At 49.6% G+C, this 14,081-nt stretch overlaps 3 protein-coding genes across 3 annotated transcripts; 1 reads left to right on the top strand and 2 right to left on the bottom strand.

The window, feature by feature from the left end:
- Positions 1 to 4,544: 4,544 nt before the first annotated feature.
- FSUBG_13182 (DNA repair REV1) lies at positions 4,545 to 5,398 on the top strand (the record flags this gene model as incomplete). The annotated part of the gene is made up of 2 exons (XM_036678047.1): positions 4,545 to 5,212; positions 5,263 to 5,398. 2 exons carry the CDS (start codon positions 4,545 to 4,547, stop codon positions 5,396 to 5,398), a joined length of 804 nt encoding a protein of 267 aa, XP_036531360.1.
- A 439-nt stretch (positions 5,399 to 5,837) lies between these two features.
- FSUBG_13181 (propionyl synthetase) lies at positions 5,838 to 8,045 on the bottom strand (the record flags this gene model as incomplete). Its single annotated transcript, XM_036678046.1, has 3 exons — positions 5,838 to 6,277; positions 6,325 to 7,593; positions 7,652 to 8,045. The coding sequence occupies 3 exons, from the start codon at positions 8,043 to 8,045 to the stop codon at positions 5,838 to 5,840; spliced, it is 2,103 nt and encodes a 700-aa protein (XP_036531359.1).
- Positions 8,046 to 9,946: 1,901 nt separating this feature from the next.
- FSUBG_13180 (clock-controlled 6 (CCG-6)) lies at positions 9,947 to 10,473 on the bottom strand (the record flags this gene model as incomplete). Its single annotated transcript, XM_036678045.1, has 2 exons — positions 9,947 to 10,175; positions 10,238 to 10,473. 2 exons carry the CDS (start codon positions 10,471 to 10,473, stop codon positions 9,947 to 9,949), a joined length of 465 nt encoding a protein of 154 aa, XP_036531358.1.
- Between the last annotated feature and the right edge of the window lie 3,608 nt (positions 10,474 to 14,081).

Here is a 14,081-nt window from a genome sequence, read left to right as displayed (position 1 = left end):
CAAGTCATTGCGGTATGGCTGGTGATGCTTCCCGTCATCATCCCTATCCTCACAATATCCAAGAGGGGCTTGGTCTGCTTTACATATTGTTGAACCTGGCCTCCCAGAAGCTTCAGTCCCTGCAGCCGCCCTTGCTCCCGGTCGACAAGGATGGCATGGTGGACATGCTGGCTTGAGCACTCGCATGTTCTGCACAGCGGCTATGTAGCTGCATGTCTAAAAGCTGACCAATTAAAAATGTATTACCATCGGGAAGAACAAACATGGGCCCCTGTTGGGGCGTTTCAAAACCAACCAGCCGTCCTTAGGCCCGCGTGTGAGCCTTTTGAGTCTAAGCGGCCATTGACTGGACTGCTCCAAGATGCCGTGGGGGAGCCTGGTCGCCAAGACTTAGCTAGTGAGTTGAGTCGCCACGTTTACCTTCTAGAGCCTTAGGGCGTCCACTACCTGGCACACCGGTGCGCGTTAGTCAGTCGTTGGTGGGGGATCCTGACTCTAGTCTACCCGTTCGTCGTGCTGTCAGATGCAGATGGCACAGTGGGAAGACTGAAGAGCAACTCGGCCTGGGCTGTTGAGTGCTGACAAAAGTGCCCCATCGAGGTTGGCCATGTTGAAGACTCTGGCGATTTTCACTTCCCAGGCTGACCTCCAGCCGAGAAAGATGTCGAGAGCATTTAAGTTCTTAGAGGAGGCACGAAATTCCTTGAGCCTCAACACTTGCAGTTCCATGCAGTCTCCAAACAGTGATTCTACCGAATACTGAGATAGCAATTGCAATACTCCAAGCCATGTACGACGAGTGTCAAGCTTCTCTTACGACCAACTAGGAAGCTATGATGGCATTTCGTTCTGGCCCAGTCACTGTATCTCAATCCAATGATAGCTCACCACGTCTCTGGCACACCACCCACCGCCGCCACCAGGTCCCCAACGACCAGGACGCAACCTCGATAGACTCCGAGGTCATCAGATGAAGCTTTCAGATTACTTGTCTATCTTGTGTCCGCGTTTTCTCGGTCATTGTCTCTTGTCAGGTCTATGGATGTGTGCGAATTCGATACAGTGCACATCGTGCAAGACCTGCTACCAATTCCTTGCCACGATCCAGGGAACAATGCATTGTGACTTGCCTTCAAACACCAGAGCATGGCGATGGTGCTCTGAACGACTCCGGGATGTTTTGCCCAGTGGCATGGATGCTCACCCCGGCCTCCGGAGTTCGGGGCTTTGTCCACATACTGCCGCTGCGTTCTTAATCCCCAGATGCGATCTGGCAGCGCTTAGTGCGCTCCTGTAACTCTGCCTTGTAGCCGACCCTGTTGAAAGATCTGACCTATGCTTGCATACGCACCCAATTTCATGCTGCGAGTTCTCCATCATCTTGATGGAGCAGTAGGTCGCCGTCTTTCCAGGGACTGTGGACTCTATCGTGTTATCAAAATCATATTGAAAAACCCTTGATGAAGTGCCGTCAGTTTTTTGCGCCCCGATAGTGGCTTTTTAGAGCCTAGTGCTACCCTCACCGCTATTCTCTGGCCCAATTGTACCTTTCAGTGTGAGATGTACACTTGTACAGTACTGGCCTCTAAAGCGACCCCCTTTGTGGTGACCTTGGGCGTCAGTCAACAAGGGTGGCCTTGTTATGATAACGACACGACTTGGCTGCCAGCTCACTTGAAGCTCCACAAGGCCATAACCAAACAGATCTCGAGGGAAGCCAAGCCATGATAGCATCGTTCCCTGTCAGCATCATCCTGGTTGGAGCTTGACGGGTAAGTAGCATGTACTCCGCATCTGCTAGTGGTGGTCCACAAGGGCCTCAGTGAAAAACAGACTGAAAGAGTTCTTGCGTGACACAAGTTGTCCTCATCGAGATATTGCAGGATCGCATCATGATCATGGCTACGTGGGAAAGGTGCCACGGCTTGGATGGAAGGTCTCAGCCTCAGGACCATCTGGGGGACGATTCAGGGCGATTCAGTAATTATATCGACAACGGGGAAACATTGCATCGTGCCTGGTGCCTTCAATGGCATCGCGTGAAGTGACAATATCGCGTTTCTATGTGCTGCCCACTCCTTTAGCCTTCCCGCACATCACATCAAGCAGCGGGGTGTTTGAGGGGCTGGGGAGACATGATGTCTATCCACCTGGCAGCTAATGTACGGTACGGGAAGCCTTCATGCATGCACGTACGCGTGCATGCAGGTCGGGCGACTGTGGTGTTAATTCGTAATGTACGAATATGTGTTTCAACAGAGCACGAAAGATCTCTGACAAGCCAAAGGGTATGACCTATCTGCTAGGGACACATGGAGGTCGATGGACAGAGGTGGCTGACAAGTTGGGGTGTCATATCTCCTGGCTTTGGTGGCCAAGGTCCTCAACGATAAGTTCCTGAGGGCGAGCCCCTGATCTAGGCAGCATACATATTCACAGAAGCACATAATTAATTCAGAGGACAAGAACTTGATGAAGCAGACGGCCGCATCTCTCGATTGTGTGTGTGCATCTGCTGGGGCGGCCCATGTCAGCATGTCAGTCACTCCCAGTCGACGAAAAGGGACGAAGATTGCAGTGGGAGGATAGATAGATTTGATTCATAGTGCTCCTGGTTAAAAATGCTATTACCCGCCAGGCCCATGTGATGCAAACCCTCAATCAAGCCAAGGTTATTATACCGATGCACTGTACAGATACCTCTTTGCAATACGCCAGATCACAACATCTCTGCAATTCAGAGAGGGGTGCTGCAGGTATGTTATGCATACTGTAATGTACGTACAGATGATTGGAGGTAGTGCTTGAAATGCTGGTCTGGATTATTGGTGGCAAATGCTTTCGTTTGTTGGGCAAGGAACGGATAGGGTAGTTCTGGTCAACGCATCCACCTCGTCTTGGGTTGTATCGAGTTCCTACGATCCTGGTCGAGCCGTCAAGCGATCGGTCTTTTATGTTTGGCTTTCTCCGAATCCATGAAGAGTTTGAAGGCTGAGGCTTGGGGGCCAAGAGGGAGGAAGGGGCCTAGTAATCTAATGACCTTACGAAGGAGGAGGAAAGAGGAATTGGGTGGCCCAGGACTGTGACATGGCATGACATGACATGACATGAACATGGAGTGGCCTGGGCTGGAGTCACTGGTGCCTGTACGGAGTATGTACGTAGAGGCAAACTCGGCGAGACGAGACGGGCCGTTCACCGGGTGGATGTTCAAGGCCGAGTTGCGAGAGGAACGGGCCTTTCAGACAAGGATCGATGTGATGGAGTTGAGGGTGACAGGGATACGTGAGATGTGTTATGTGATTGACATGGCACCGACTGGTCCAGGCAATTCGTGTATCATGGCAATGTATATTAGGTCTGGACGCAAGGGTCAGAGGATGGTCAGAGGGCAACTGCGAGAGATTGGAGAGCTGAGACTGAGAGGGGACTTGAATGGGATCGAGTCCGTACCAGAATGTCAGTCAGATAGAGAGAGGCCTCAGCCAAAGTCCAGGCCCACGCACAAGCCCGACCCTGACCCTGACCCTGAGCTTGATCCTGAGCCTTGCATGACACACATACATACATTTATCAAGATGATAGATGAGAGTTGAGGTGACATGTTTAACTTAAGGTAGCTTGCTTGTTAGGTACTGTACTATACTGTACTGTAGGCACCCTGGTTTGAGGTGAGGTGGGCGCGCGGCTCTACCCGCCCACTACAGCGCGTGAGACAGGTTGCAAACCGCAGATGCGTTCTAGCTACCTACATAGTAGTCTTTTTCATGTAATGCCATGCCATCCTGCTACTTATGCCTGCCAGGAGGTCTGCCTGCCCAACGGGGATTTTTGGGTTTGGTTAATCAACATGTCCTATCCGTACCGCAGCAAACTATCGACCGTTTCAGGTATATGGCCTACCAGGTTCATCGTGCACAGCACGGCACTAGTTGGAGCGATGCCCGTGATATTACATAGATCCAATGCACATCATGTTTGCAGCGGGCTTTGTTGGCATTCTCCTTCATCCAATGAGGAAATGGGTATTTCACTAAACAATGGTCTTTGCCTTCCGGGCTACGCGGTGTTTTGATGATGGTGACAGGCAATTTTCGTCTTCGTTCCCCTACTCTTACATCACAAGACCAACTACGTTATGGTGATGTCCAAATTGGAATCAAACTATAGGGCAGCATGCTAAAACAGACAAACAAACAAACCGTTTAAAACACATGGAAACGACACACGACAATACATTCAAAGGTAACGATTTGAGGTCTCAACTAATGTTGAAGCTACAGAAGTATAGGGTAAGCGCTTGAATCAGACTCATGTGACTACGCGTAGAGGTCCTGCACAAGTCAACGACAAAGACGTGGATATAGTAGTCGGTCACACGCGCCAGCGCCAAAAGCGGACACAACATGACACAACGGCAAGAAAATGACAGCAACGCACCCCCACAAGACAAAGAACGCTTCATCATCACATCATAACTCACTCAGAACTGGAACCGGTGATGTTAAGTCATAACCCTCCGTCATAGGCGAAAAGAAAAAGAAATGTCACATCCTATACGAAAGGCCGCCGAGCCTCAACACGCTGCATCTTTTGACCCTTGGAACTCATCGTCAACCGGCCATCAACGTCCGGAATCATGCCCTGGAACTGGCTGGCGCGAGTCCCGTAACCGCAAGCTCAACAGCCAATTTCGCAGCGGCTTATCTGGTGGACAGCGTCTAAGCGACACATGGGGTGCTGGCTCAGAGGATTACGATGAGAAGCGCAAGATGTTGGTACCCAAAGCCGTGAAGGAAAGGGCACAGCGGAGCGTGAAGGACATGCTCGTGCAACCAGGCAAGATGCGCGAGAGTCTAGGGGTGAAGGAAGACGCTCAGGAAAAAGGATATGAAGCACTCATGGAATCAAGAAAACTTGAGGATGAAGAGAGAGAAGCAAGGTTGCCTAGCCGACGGATGTTTGACGGGGTGACTGTTTACGTCAACGGGAGTTGTTTCCCCCTCATATCAGATCTCAAGCTCAAGCAGCTTGTCACCGAACACGGAGGTCAGATGTCACTGCACCTCGGACGCCGGAAAGTCACCCATGTCATTCTAGGAAGATCAGCTGGACGATACTCGGGTGCCGGAGGGGGCCTTGCTGGAGGGAAACTAGAAAAGGAAATCAGGAGAACGGCTGGATGTGGAGTTAAGTTTGTTGGTGCTGAATGGTACCTGTAACTCCCATTTGTACTTGAGCTACGACTAATGCTATCAATAGGATCCTCGAAAGCCTGCAGGCTGGGAAGAGACTGCCCGAAGCACGCTTCTCCAGTACTAAGATAGCACCCAAGGCACAGGACAGCGTATATAGCCTCTTCTCGAGGCAGTCGAGTGGCCAATCCCCTAAGGACTGAGCTGTACTCTTAGGGATTGTGTTTTTGTTTACTGGAGTCTAGGACAGGGGCCATAATAAGTTTCGGTCACAATCATACTCCTGTATCTCCGGTTACGGATGGCCAAGAATCGGAGGGTCCTTTGTTTCGAGTAAACGGTCGGTAGTGTGGGATAGGATATCTGTGGTTGGGGATGCGGCTACGATATAGAATACTGGAGTCTGATACGCCCTCGCGGGCAACAAAACGGAGGCTTGTCTCGAACTGGCTTTCTCCCAACAACCGTCAATTGTTAAATAAGTAGATTGTGTGTTAGAATATCGTGAGTGGCTTAGTTACCAACGTGAAATCGACGGTGGATGAAGAAACCAAGTCACTGTATCTTCCACCAATATCACGCCACTCGAATTTACCAGAAAGATTCGTGATGTTCAGAAAGGTCGCTTATATTAAACCCGCCCTATAGGCGAGCCTTCGCTATGCCACCCGTCTCGGGTTCTGTTCGTTCAAAGTACTCCCTGATCCTGGCACGGGCAACAGTCAATGTCGACATATCTTCGATCGTGCTAGGAACCGCAACTTGCTTATCAAAGTCACCACGAATGGCGTTCTCCGCCATCTCCTTGAGGACCCGTCGAAGCATTTTGCCAGACCTTGTTTTGGGGATCATTCCTTTGCCCTGGATGATGCCGCCTAGTGAGGCTATAGCACCCACCTGACCACGGACTAACTGCTGTATTTCCTTGACGACTAATTCACTCGGCACCGCTGGATCTGCACAGCCTTGTCCTGAAAGTGCTACGAAGGCGAAAGGAAGCTGACCCTTTAGTGAATCCGGTACGCCGACAATACAAACTTCAACGACACGAGGATGAGCTGCAATGGCCTGCTCAATAGATCCTACGTACTGTTAGTCCAGATTGAAGTTGGAAGAAATTGAAACCTACCGCTTGATAGACGATGCGCGCTGACATTTAAAACATCGTCGCTGCGTGCCATCACATGGATATAACCTTGCTGGTCGATCCAGCCCGAATCACCGGTATCAAGCCACTTCCCCTCGAATCTTTTCAAGTAGCCTTTCCAAAAGCGTTCTTCATCCTGCCACAGAGTGCGGAATCCTGTCGGAGCGAGAGGCATCGCCAAGACAATATTTCCCATGGAGCCCTTCTCGACCTCGTTGCCCTCATCATCCACGATACGAACGTCAAAGCCTGGCATTGCTTTCCCAGCACTACCAGCCTTCAGGCAAGGAGGAGGATGCCCACGAACTTCGGTCTTGCGATGTTTGCCAGCGTGCGGAACGAGTGCTCGCCCCGTGATGGGGGAGCCAACTTCTGTAGACCACCAATTATCAACTACGGCTGCGCCTTCAGCGCAATATTGACCCATGAGCTGCTGGTAACTGTCGATAAGAGTAGGTTCGGAGCGCTCTCCAGCGAGGAAGAGAGCTCGCAAGCTCCTCAGAGCACCCCGTTTGCCGTAATCGATGAATGATTGGTTATTGGGGTCATCCCGTCTGATTGCACGGAGAGCTGTTGGGGCTGTAAACATGGTGTTGACTTTATACTCTTCAACTATTCTCCAGAATGACGATGTATCAGGGGTACCGACGGGTTTGCCCTCGTACAAGACAGTTGCGGCTCCCGTGAGGAGTGGGCCGTAGATGATGTATGAGTGACCAACGATCCAGCCAATATCAGATGCCGTAAAAGAAACACACCCAGGCCCGTGGATGTTGAACAGATAACTTATGGACAGGTGCAGACCGACAGCGTGACCACCAGCGTCGCGGAGTACACCCTTTGGGGTTCCGGTGGTGCCTGAAGTGTGGATGATATAAATAGGGTCGGTGCTCTTGACTGGCACACAGTCCGCCTTGATACCTCGAGATCGGGCATTGTCGACTAACGTGTTCCAGTCGAGCTGACCAGTCTTGTGGTCGAGATTCCAATGGAGCTGATCTCGTTGCCAGACAATAACATTATGAGGTTTATAACCAGCCAACCGGATCGCTTCCTCTACCAAGCCTTTATATGCAATTGGAGGTTTGTTGCCGTCGATACCACAAGACGCCGTCAGAATAGCAACAGGGCGGCATGAATCGATACGTTGCGCCAAAGCATTAGGGGCAAACCCGCCAAACACAATAGAATGGATAGCGCCGAGTCGATTAGCAGCAAGAATACCTATCACGGCAGCGGGAATCGTAGGCACTGTTACCCAAGTTAGCTGCCAGCACTACTGCAGGGGAATGATGCACGGTATACTCACTATACAGCAGGACTACATCGCCCTTCTGTATCCCTTGCTCTCTTAGAGCACCAGAAAGAGTCTCAACCTCGCCAAGAAGCTGACTGTATGTATATTTCTCCTTCGTATTTGTCACAGGACTGTCAAAGTAGATGGCGGTGGAATCGCCATGCCCATCAAGTACATGTCGATCAACGCAATTGTAACAAGTGGATATTTCGCCGCCTGGAAACCATTCCCAGCTATCATGTGTAACACCGTTCTTGAGAATTTTCTGAGTGAGCTGGATGGTTGAAGAGTATGGCTTATGCCAGTGAAGATGCTCGGCTTGGTGTCTCCAGAAGTCTTCAGGGTTCTCAAGACTATGCCGAAGTACCTCGTCTTGTATGTGTTGATCTTGCTGGCTGTGAGGCATAGCTGGTATCTTGTTCTTACTTTGTATCTTGGGCTCCTTATTCAATGCAGTACTTGGTATGGATGAGTAACTCCGTGATTTTGTCGACGCCAATGGCTTTGGCAGGGAAGGATATCCTGACAGCAAATAGCAACCACGGTGATTAAAGGGGCATGTCGGAGTGGAAACCGATAGGCTAGGGGGCCGAGTGTATATGATAAATTGAATGGCTTGTCTTAGGTTCAACGGCATCGGACCTCGCTACCGACAAATCCCGGGCCGTCTTTGACGGTGTATAAATAACTCTGCCTGTATGACGATCTCCTCTACAATAAACCCGCCCAAAGGAGGTTTCAAACGTCAAGCTTGATGAAAGAAGCCCTGGCGAGGGAGTTTGGCTTTGATACATGAAAAGAGATCTCGGATCAAAGGAAGTGATGGTAAGCGAAGAGACAGGTGGTATATCTTAAGGTGAGGCGAGCCCAGTAAAACTATCTTGCGCTGTTGGAGGAGACTAGCGGTATCAAGCAACATAGCGAGATGATTTCTCCCCAAACAAATTCCCATCCTAATCATCAATTGCGGCTCTCCCCAGCTTGCTTGGCAGGACGAGTGTAAGTGGTTCGCTGGCTTCATACCATATACCTTCCCCGCATCATGCCAAGATGACCGTCCCATTTGTCCGGTAGACCTTACGGATAACGGCCCGGTCGGTATAAGACCGAGCCGTGATAGTTGAGTTCGTTGGCAACGAGCAAACTGTAAAGCCTATTTGGTGGTTTATGTCTTAGACGGTGATATCCCGGATATTCGGGATCACTTAGCTCTGATCGACTGCCGTAGTACACTTCTTAGTAAACAATTCAACAGGGTGAGCTTCATGGTATGCCTGACCGCATTAAAAAATTATTTTTTTCTTCATGGAAGATATATGATCTCTTCCTATGGCAAGAAGATGTATAGTCTAACAAAGATACCATTCAAAAAGTATCAACCGACGTATTGCTATGTCGCAAGGCGTCCAAGTACATGCTTTCGATAACCAACCCCAAAACTCAAAGCGACTTAAATTCAAGACACAGGAAAGTATTAGTTTTTTCAGCAACCCTTGTATTACTGGCAAGTATAAACGCGTGGCTTATTTATTGGTGAACCAACGTTAACTTTTGTCTCGGCACATAACAACTGAAACAAAGACCCAAGACATATTCACAGCGTAAACACGGCAACAGAGTTAATAATGCCGGGCCAAAACTGGCCTCTCAGCAATGCTTGCTTTTGCCTTGACTATGATACATGGTTTCCTAGAGGCTCGCAATAACATTGAATCTGATTGACAAGAGACCATAAACACACCCGGCTTTGTGTATATATATGCGTCAGTAACCTGACGGCAAATATTCAAGACATTTGGCAACCCAAAAATATGTATCAAGAAGAGGAAACGGGATTCGAGGTTGGAAATGCGTCTCTTGAAGTTATTGATGGGAGCAGAAACAAAGACGAACCGCGAGTGAAGCTAGACAAGATCGTCCTGTTTTGCTCAAGGCAAAAAAACACATTATATTCCCAGCCCCGAAAGAAGATCTCACACACAGGGAACATGCGAGCTCCTTCCGAACACCGAGACAAAACTCATATACAAGAATGTCTCAACTCCTGCAAAGCGTGGCCATCATTAGACAAGACTCCATAGAGCGTTGCAAGGGTATACCGGTTCTCCCGTGCCGTATGTTCGTAACCCAAAATAAAAAGTTCTATACATTCCCTGAAAGATCGCTTGCATCCCCAACTGAAACCAAACCATCGCTAACCGTTCCACACCACTCCATCAGGAATGATGGAAGCCCCCACGTGAATTAAGTATTATTGAGCGTAAAGCATCGTAGGAACGACGTGGAGTAGGCTTGCTAGCTGTTGATTTACAGGAAAGCAGCAAGACCGACGACGGCAGCGAGACCGGCACCGGAGAGAGCGGCGACCTTGCCGGCACCGGCGGTGGGGACCTCGGAAGGAGCACCAGCGGTGGGGGTAGCACCGGGACCAGCAGGAGAGCCAGGCTTGCCGCTCTCACCACCGTGGCCGGGCTTGCCGGTAGGGTAAACGGGGACCAGGGTGGAGTTGTTGCCGTGGTGGGCGGGAGGAGCAGGGCTGAGACATTGTCAGTATGGATGTTTTGACAAGGCTGAGGACATCAGATCTAAGTAACTTACCAGTCGTGGCAGACGACAGCGGAGGTGGTGATGACGGGCTTGGTGACAGTGCAAGGGCAGTCAGTGATGGTGAGGGTGGTGGCCTTGGTGACAGTGTAGGTCTTGTCGCCGTGGACGATCTCAGTGGGACCGGGGCAGTAGGTGGTGTAGGCAGTGACGACCTCGGTGGTGTAGGTAACGTTCTTGGCGTGGGCAGCGACGCCAGCAGCGAAAGCGAGAGCAGTAGCGAACTTCATTTTGTCGGTTTGTTTGGGGTTGGGATTAAATTAAGGTAACTTGAAAGTTGGTATAGTTTGTTGATGTGCTGTAACGAGTGAAATTGACTAAAAGTCAAGGTATAGTAGCGAATGAATGTGTGTGGGTGAAGAAGAAGGAAGAGAAGACATTCTGGAGAACTGGAGGACTCGAGCTTTATATTAAGATGAGGTCTTCGCTCGACAGGGACTGATAGGGAGGTTAATGAGATTTTTGGGTATGGGGGGTGTGGGTGTGGCCCACAATGAATCAGCGATGGAGGGGTGGAACCTGGAGCGACAGGGGATCTGGGGCATGGGGTCCTTGAGAATAGCGATTAATTAAAATCTGTAGGTACGGTGTACGAGCAGGCCATTCACCAGTGTCAGAGGCCCCGTGCAAGTCCACTACAGTAGAGTGGACGAGAGTCAGGAAAACACAAAAAGATAAGCTCATCTAGGCTCAAGTTCCGGTGGCACACTACCATATGTAATGAGCTCGGCAGGGAAGCCTTAATTCTTTCAACCAGTCGCCATGTTATTGAACCATGGTTGGGGCAAATTCTACCAGGATTGCAACTGTATGTGGTTGTTGTACTCTCAAGGATTTGTATGAGTTGTTCTTATCTTAGTGGACGCTGGCGTCTGGGCAACTTCTTGCCGAGGAAAACAACGTCTCAGATGAAAAAAGTACCCAAGGTACTAGGTAAGGTACCTAGTAGCTAGTAGCTGTTCATTAATATCAAGCTTGGAACCAGCAGCCACGTCTTCTGATGCTATCTCTAGGCCGTTTATTTGTGTCAAAGTTCTTTATCACCCCGTTTGGTATTGTTGTTGTATTACCCAATTCGATAGCCTTTTCAACATCAAGAGACATTATGAGCCTCGTTTAGGCAGCGTCGACTGCTGCTCTGTTGTGCGCGCGAAATCGTTCTTCAGATTGCCACTGAAGAACAAGAAAGGGGTGCTTTGCTGAGAACGGGCCCTGAGAGCGTGTGTGTGGGGGGAGGGGGCCCTTCCACTTTGCCTCGTGCTCTGGTGTGGGAACCCCGGCAAATGGAAATGGATGTCTTGCGCTCTGACAGGTATCATCACCGAGACAGCTAAAACAGGAACCAGTCAGTCTTACCAAAAATGAGAGGGGGTGAAAGAGACCTGGAAGTCGGCGGACATCCACAGCGCCTACGGATATGCATGCTCGACTTCCAATCTTTGAACCGAAATTAGTCCCCCATATCACACCAGAAATAGACAAATAATACCGGGTGATATTGAGAGGAAGAAGATACTGGGTAGTATTGCCATATATGATATAGGTACGGATACTGATAACGAACTGAGCCTACTGAGGCAAGAGATTTGCGTCTATAATTATCGTCGGATGAGCCGAAGCGGACCGACGTTCCACATCGAATACCCAAGTGATATGATCAGAACTCCGAGGTCACAGTGCCTTTTTTTCTTGGGAGCTAGACATGCTAATTCTTGCCAGTTTGAAATACCTAGAAGCATGTTCCACAAGAGAGTATGGAGTATGTACGATGGAAATGAATGAGTTTGAAATGTACTTAGATATTGCGAGGTAGTCAGAGGGGTTCCCAAATTTGATCAGAATGATCGATCGACAAGTCTCAAGCGTATGTATGTATGTGCCTATCGAAGGATTTTCTGTTTCCGAAGATCTAATGATTTGACTTCAGAGAAATGAAGATCAAATGAGAAGCATGGACGGACTGTCGCGTGGGTGCAAGGCAGCCACCCCGTTGCTTTCGCCAGGTATAATGTCCAATAGACTAAGGTATGGCCTTCCTATTGTGGGCACGTTCACTGGTCAGTTCCCCTGGCATAATGCGACGCTAATGCAGGAACAAATCTCTTCCCGCTGTCTTGCCAATCCCCTAATTCAACTTTTGCAGACTTCGCTGCCGCCTGCCTCACGGCTCGACAAGTCCCCTCCAATGAAATCGACGCATCCTTTGTCTGCCTCAACTGTGCTTTCATCTGAAGCTGCAGCGAATATCACCCGTTCCTGTACGGAGTAGTAGCGGGAAACTCATACTTGTCCATCCTGGCAATAGGTAATCGCCACCAACAATGAGCTGGCGCCTCCATCTGATTGGTCGCATTGATTATGCCATGCCTGGAGCTGTGAATCCAATAGTATAGAGTAAACAGACAAGACCACAACGAGATGGCTCATGCCAATGCCCTTCCGATATCCATTGGATAGTATCCGCAATGCACCGTGCACCGACTAGTGAGTCTTGGACTCTTCAGTGGCAGAGTGGGCAATTATACACGCGGTTTGTACTCATGGAATGGCTTGAATGGGTTCCGGCTACCTTACCTATGGCAGGGGTTAGGAGACCTGGGGGCGGTCTAAGCTACACTGGAGGGCCGGAACATTAAACAGAGTTCTCACTGAGCCCAAGCAACAGTGAACACATGGCTGCCAACGCTACACCGATAGCCTGTTCAAGCAGCACAGTTACTCAAGGCTCCTGATCCTGATATGGTCACACAGAAGTTGTTGAGAAACAATGCGGCCATTTTCTAGCTGTCCATTCGATGCCCTAGAGGTGGACTAGATCCTGAGTTGGCAACGGAGTCGAAGTCTGTCGACTTTCCTCTTCAGGCTACTCCGTGTTGTCCCTCGTGAGTGCTTCAAAACAGTCGCATCCGTCTCGAGGTCGGGTCTTGACACCCATCCACACATACAAGCTCCCTTGTCATGTCAGATCGAGCCTACCAACCTACATACCCACCAGTCTCTACGGAGTAGGTAGCACTTGCTGATCCCTTTCAGTGAGCAAACTAAGATCATCCAGCAAGATATCACCAATGGGAAAAGAACCGACGATAAGGCGGCTCGACGGTTCTGTCTGTTAGCAACCCTCCATAATTTCCCTTTGAACCACTAAAACACAGTTTAGTTATCAGACAGCCTGAACACCTTTAGCATCTCGGTGCCTTATCTTTGATTGAAGATGAGGATGATGAGGGCTTGTCCGTTCCCCTGGCTTTTAGGTCAGTCAGCATTGACTTCAATCGAGGCGAATCCCCCTGATACAAGGCGAGGCGAATCGGTTCCAAACTGAGTATCGAAAGCACCATCCTTGTCTCGTATTTTCCCCATCAACCTCTTTCGAGTCATGGATTCTCGATGGGGTCTTTCGGTTCGGTAGCTCTGTCTTGTCTTAGTTTCGACTATCACTGTGGTAAGTTTAGATGGCGACCCACGTCTCGAGTCCACAGAAATGAGAATCAGCGCCCAGGGGTTATCGGGTACTGTAGTATTTTATGGCCAACGACAAGCTTTTGACCGCCTTCTAATCTATGTAATAAAGCTAAGCGAGGCCAGGTCCTCTGATCGATGCGATCCGAGGCGTACCATGGAGGAATCGAAAGCTTGGCATACGATCAGTTCCTGTATCTTCAACAAACGCAGCGGATGTAGCCTATTGCTATGTATGCAGCATGTAGGTTTGCTGGCCCGAAACTCTCTTTGATCAAGGTTCTTTTCTTTAAGCTCTAACCTCATGCCTGAGTCTTTGTCTACATTTCCCAAACGGTATGCCAAGAGTTTTCACCATCCCTTTACGTCTCTTCCC

Source organism: Fusarium subglutinans (genome assembly GCF_013396075.1).
Source record: "Fusarium subglutinans strain NRRL 66333 chromosome Unknown NRRL66333_c0000316, whole genome shotgun sequence".
In the NCBI taxonomy this organism is placed as follows: domain Eukaryota; kingdom Fungi; phylum Ascomycota; class Sordariomycetes; order Hypocreales; family Nectriaceae; genus Fusarium; species Fusarium subglutinans.
This window is presented reverse-complemented; position numbering and strand designations above follow the sequence as displayed.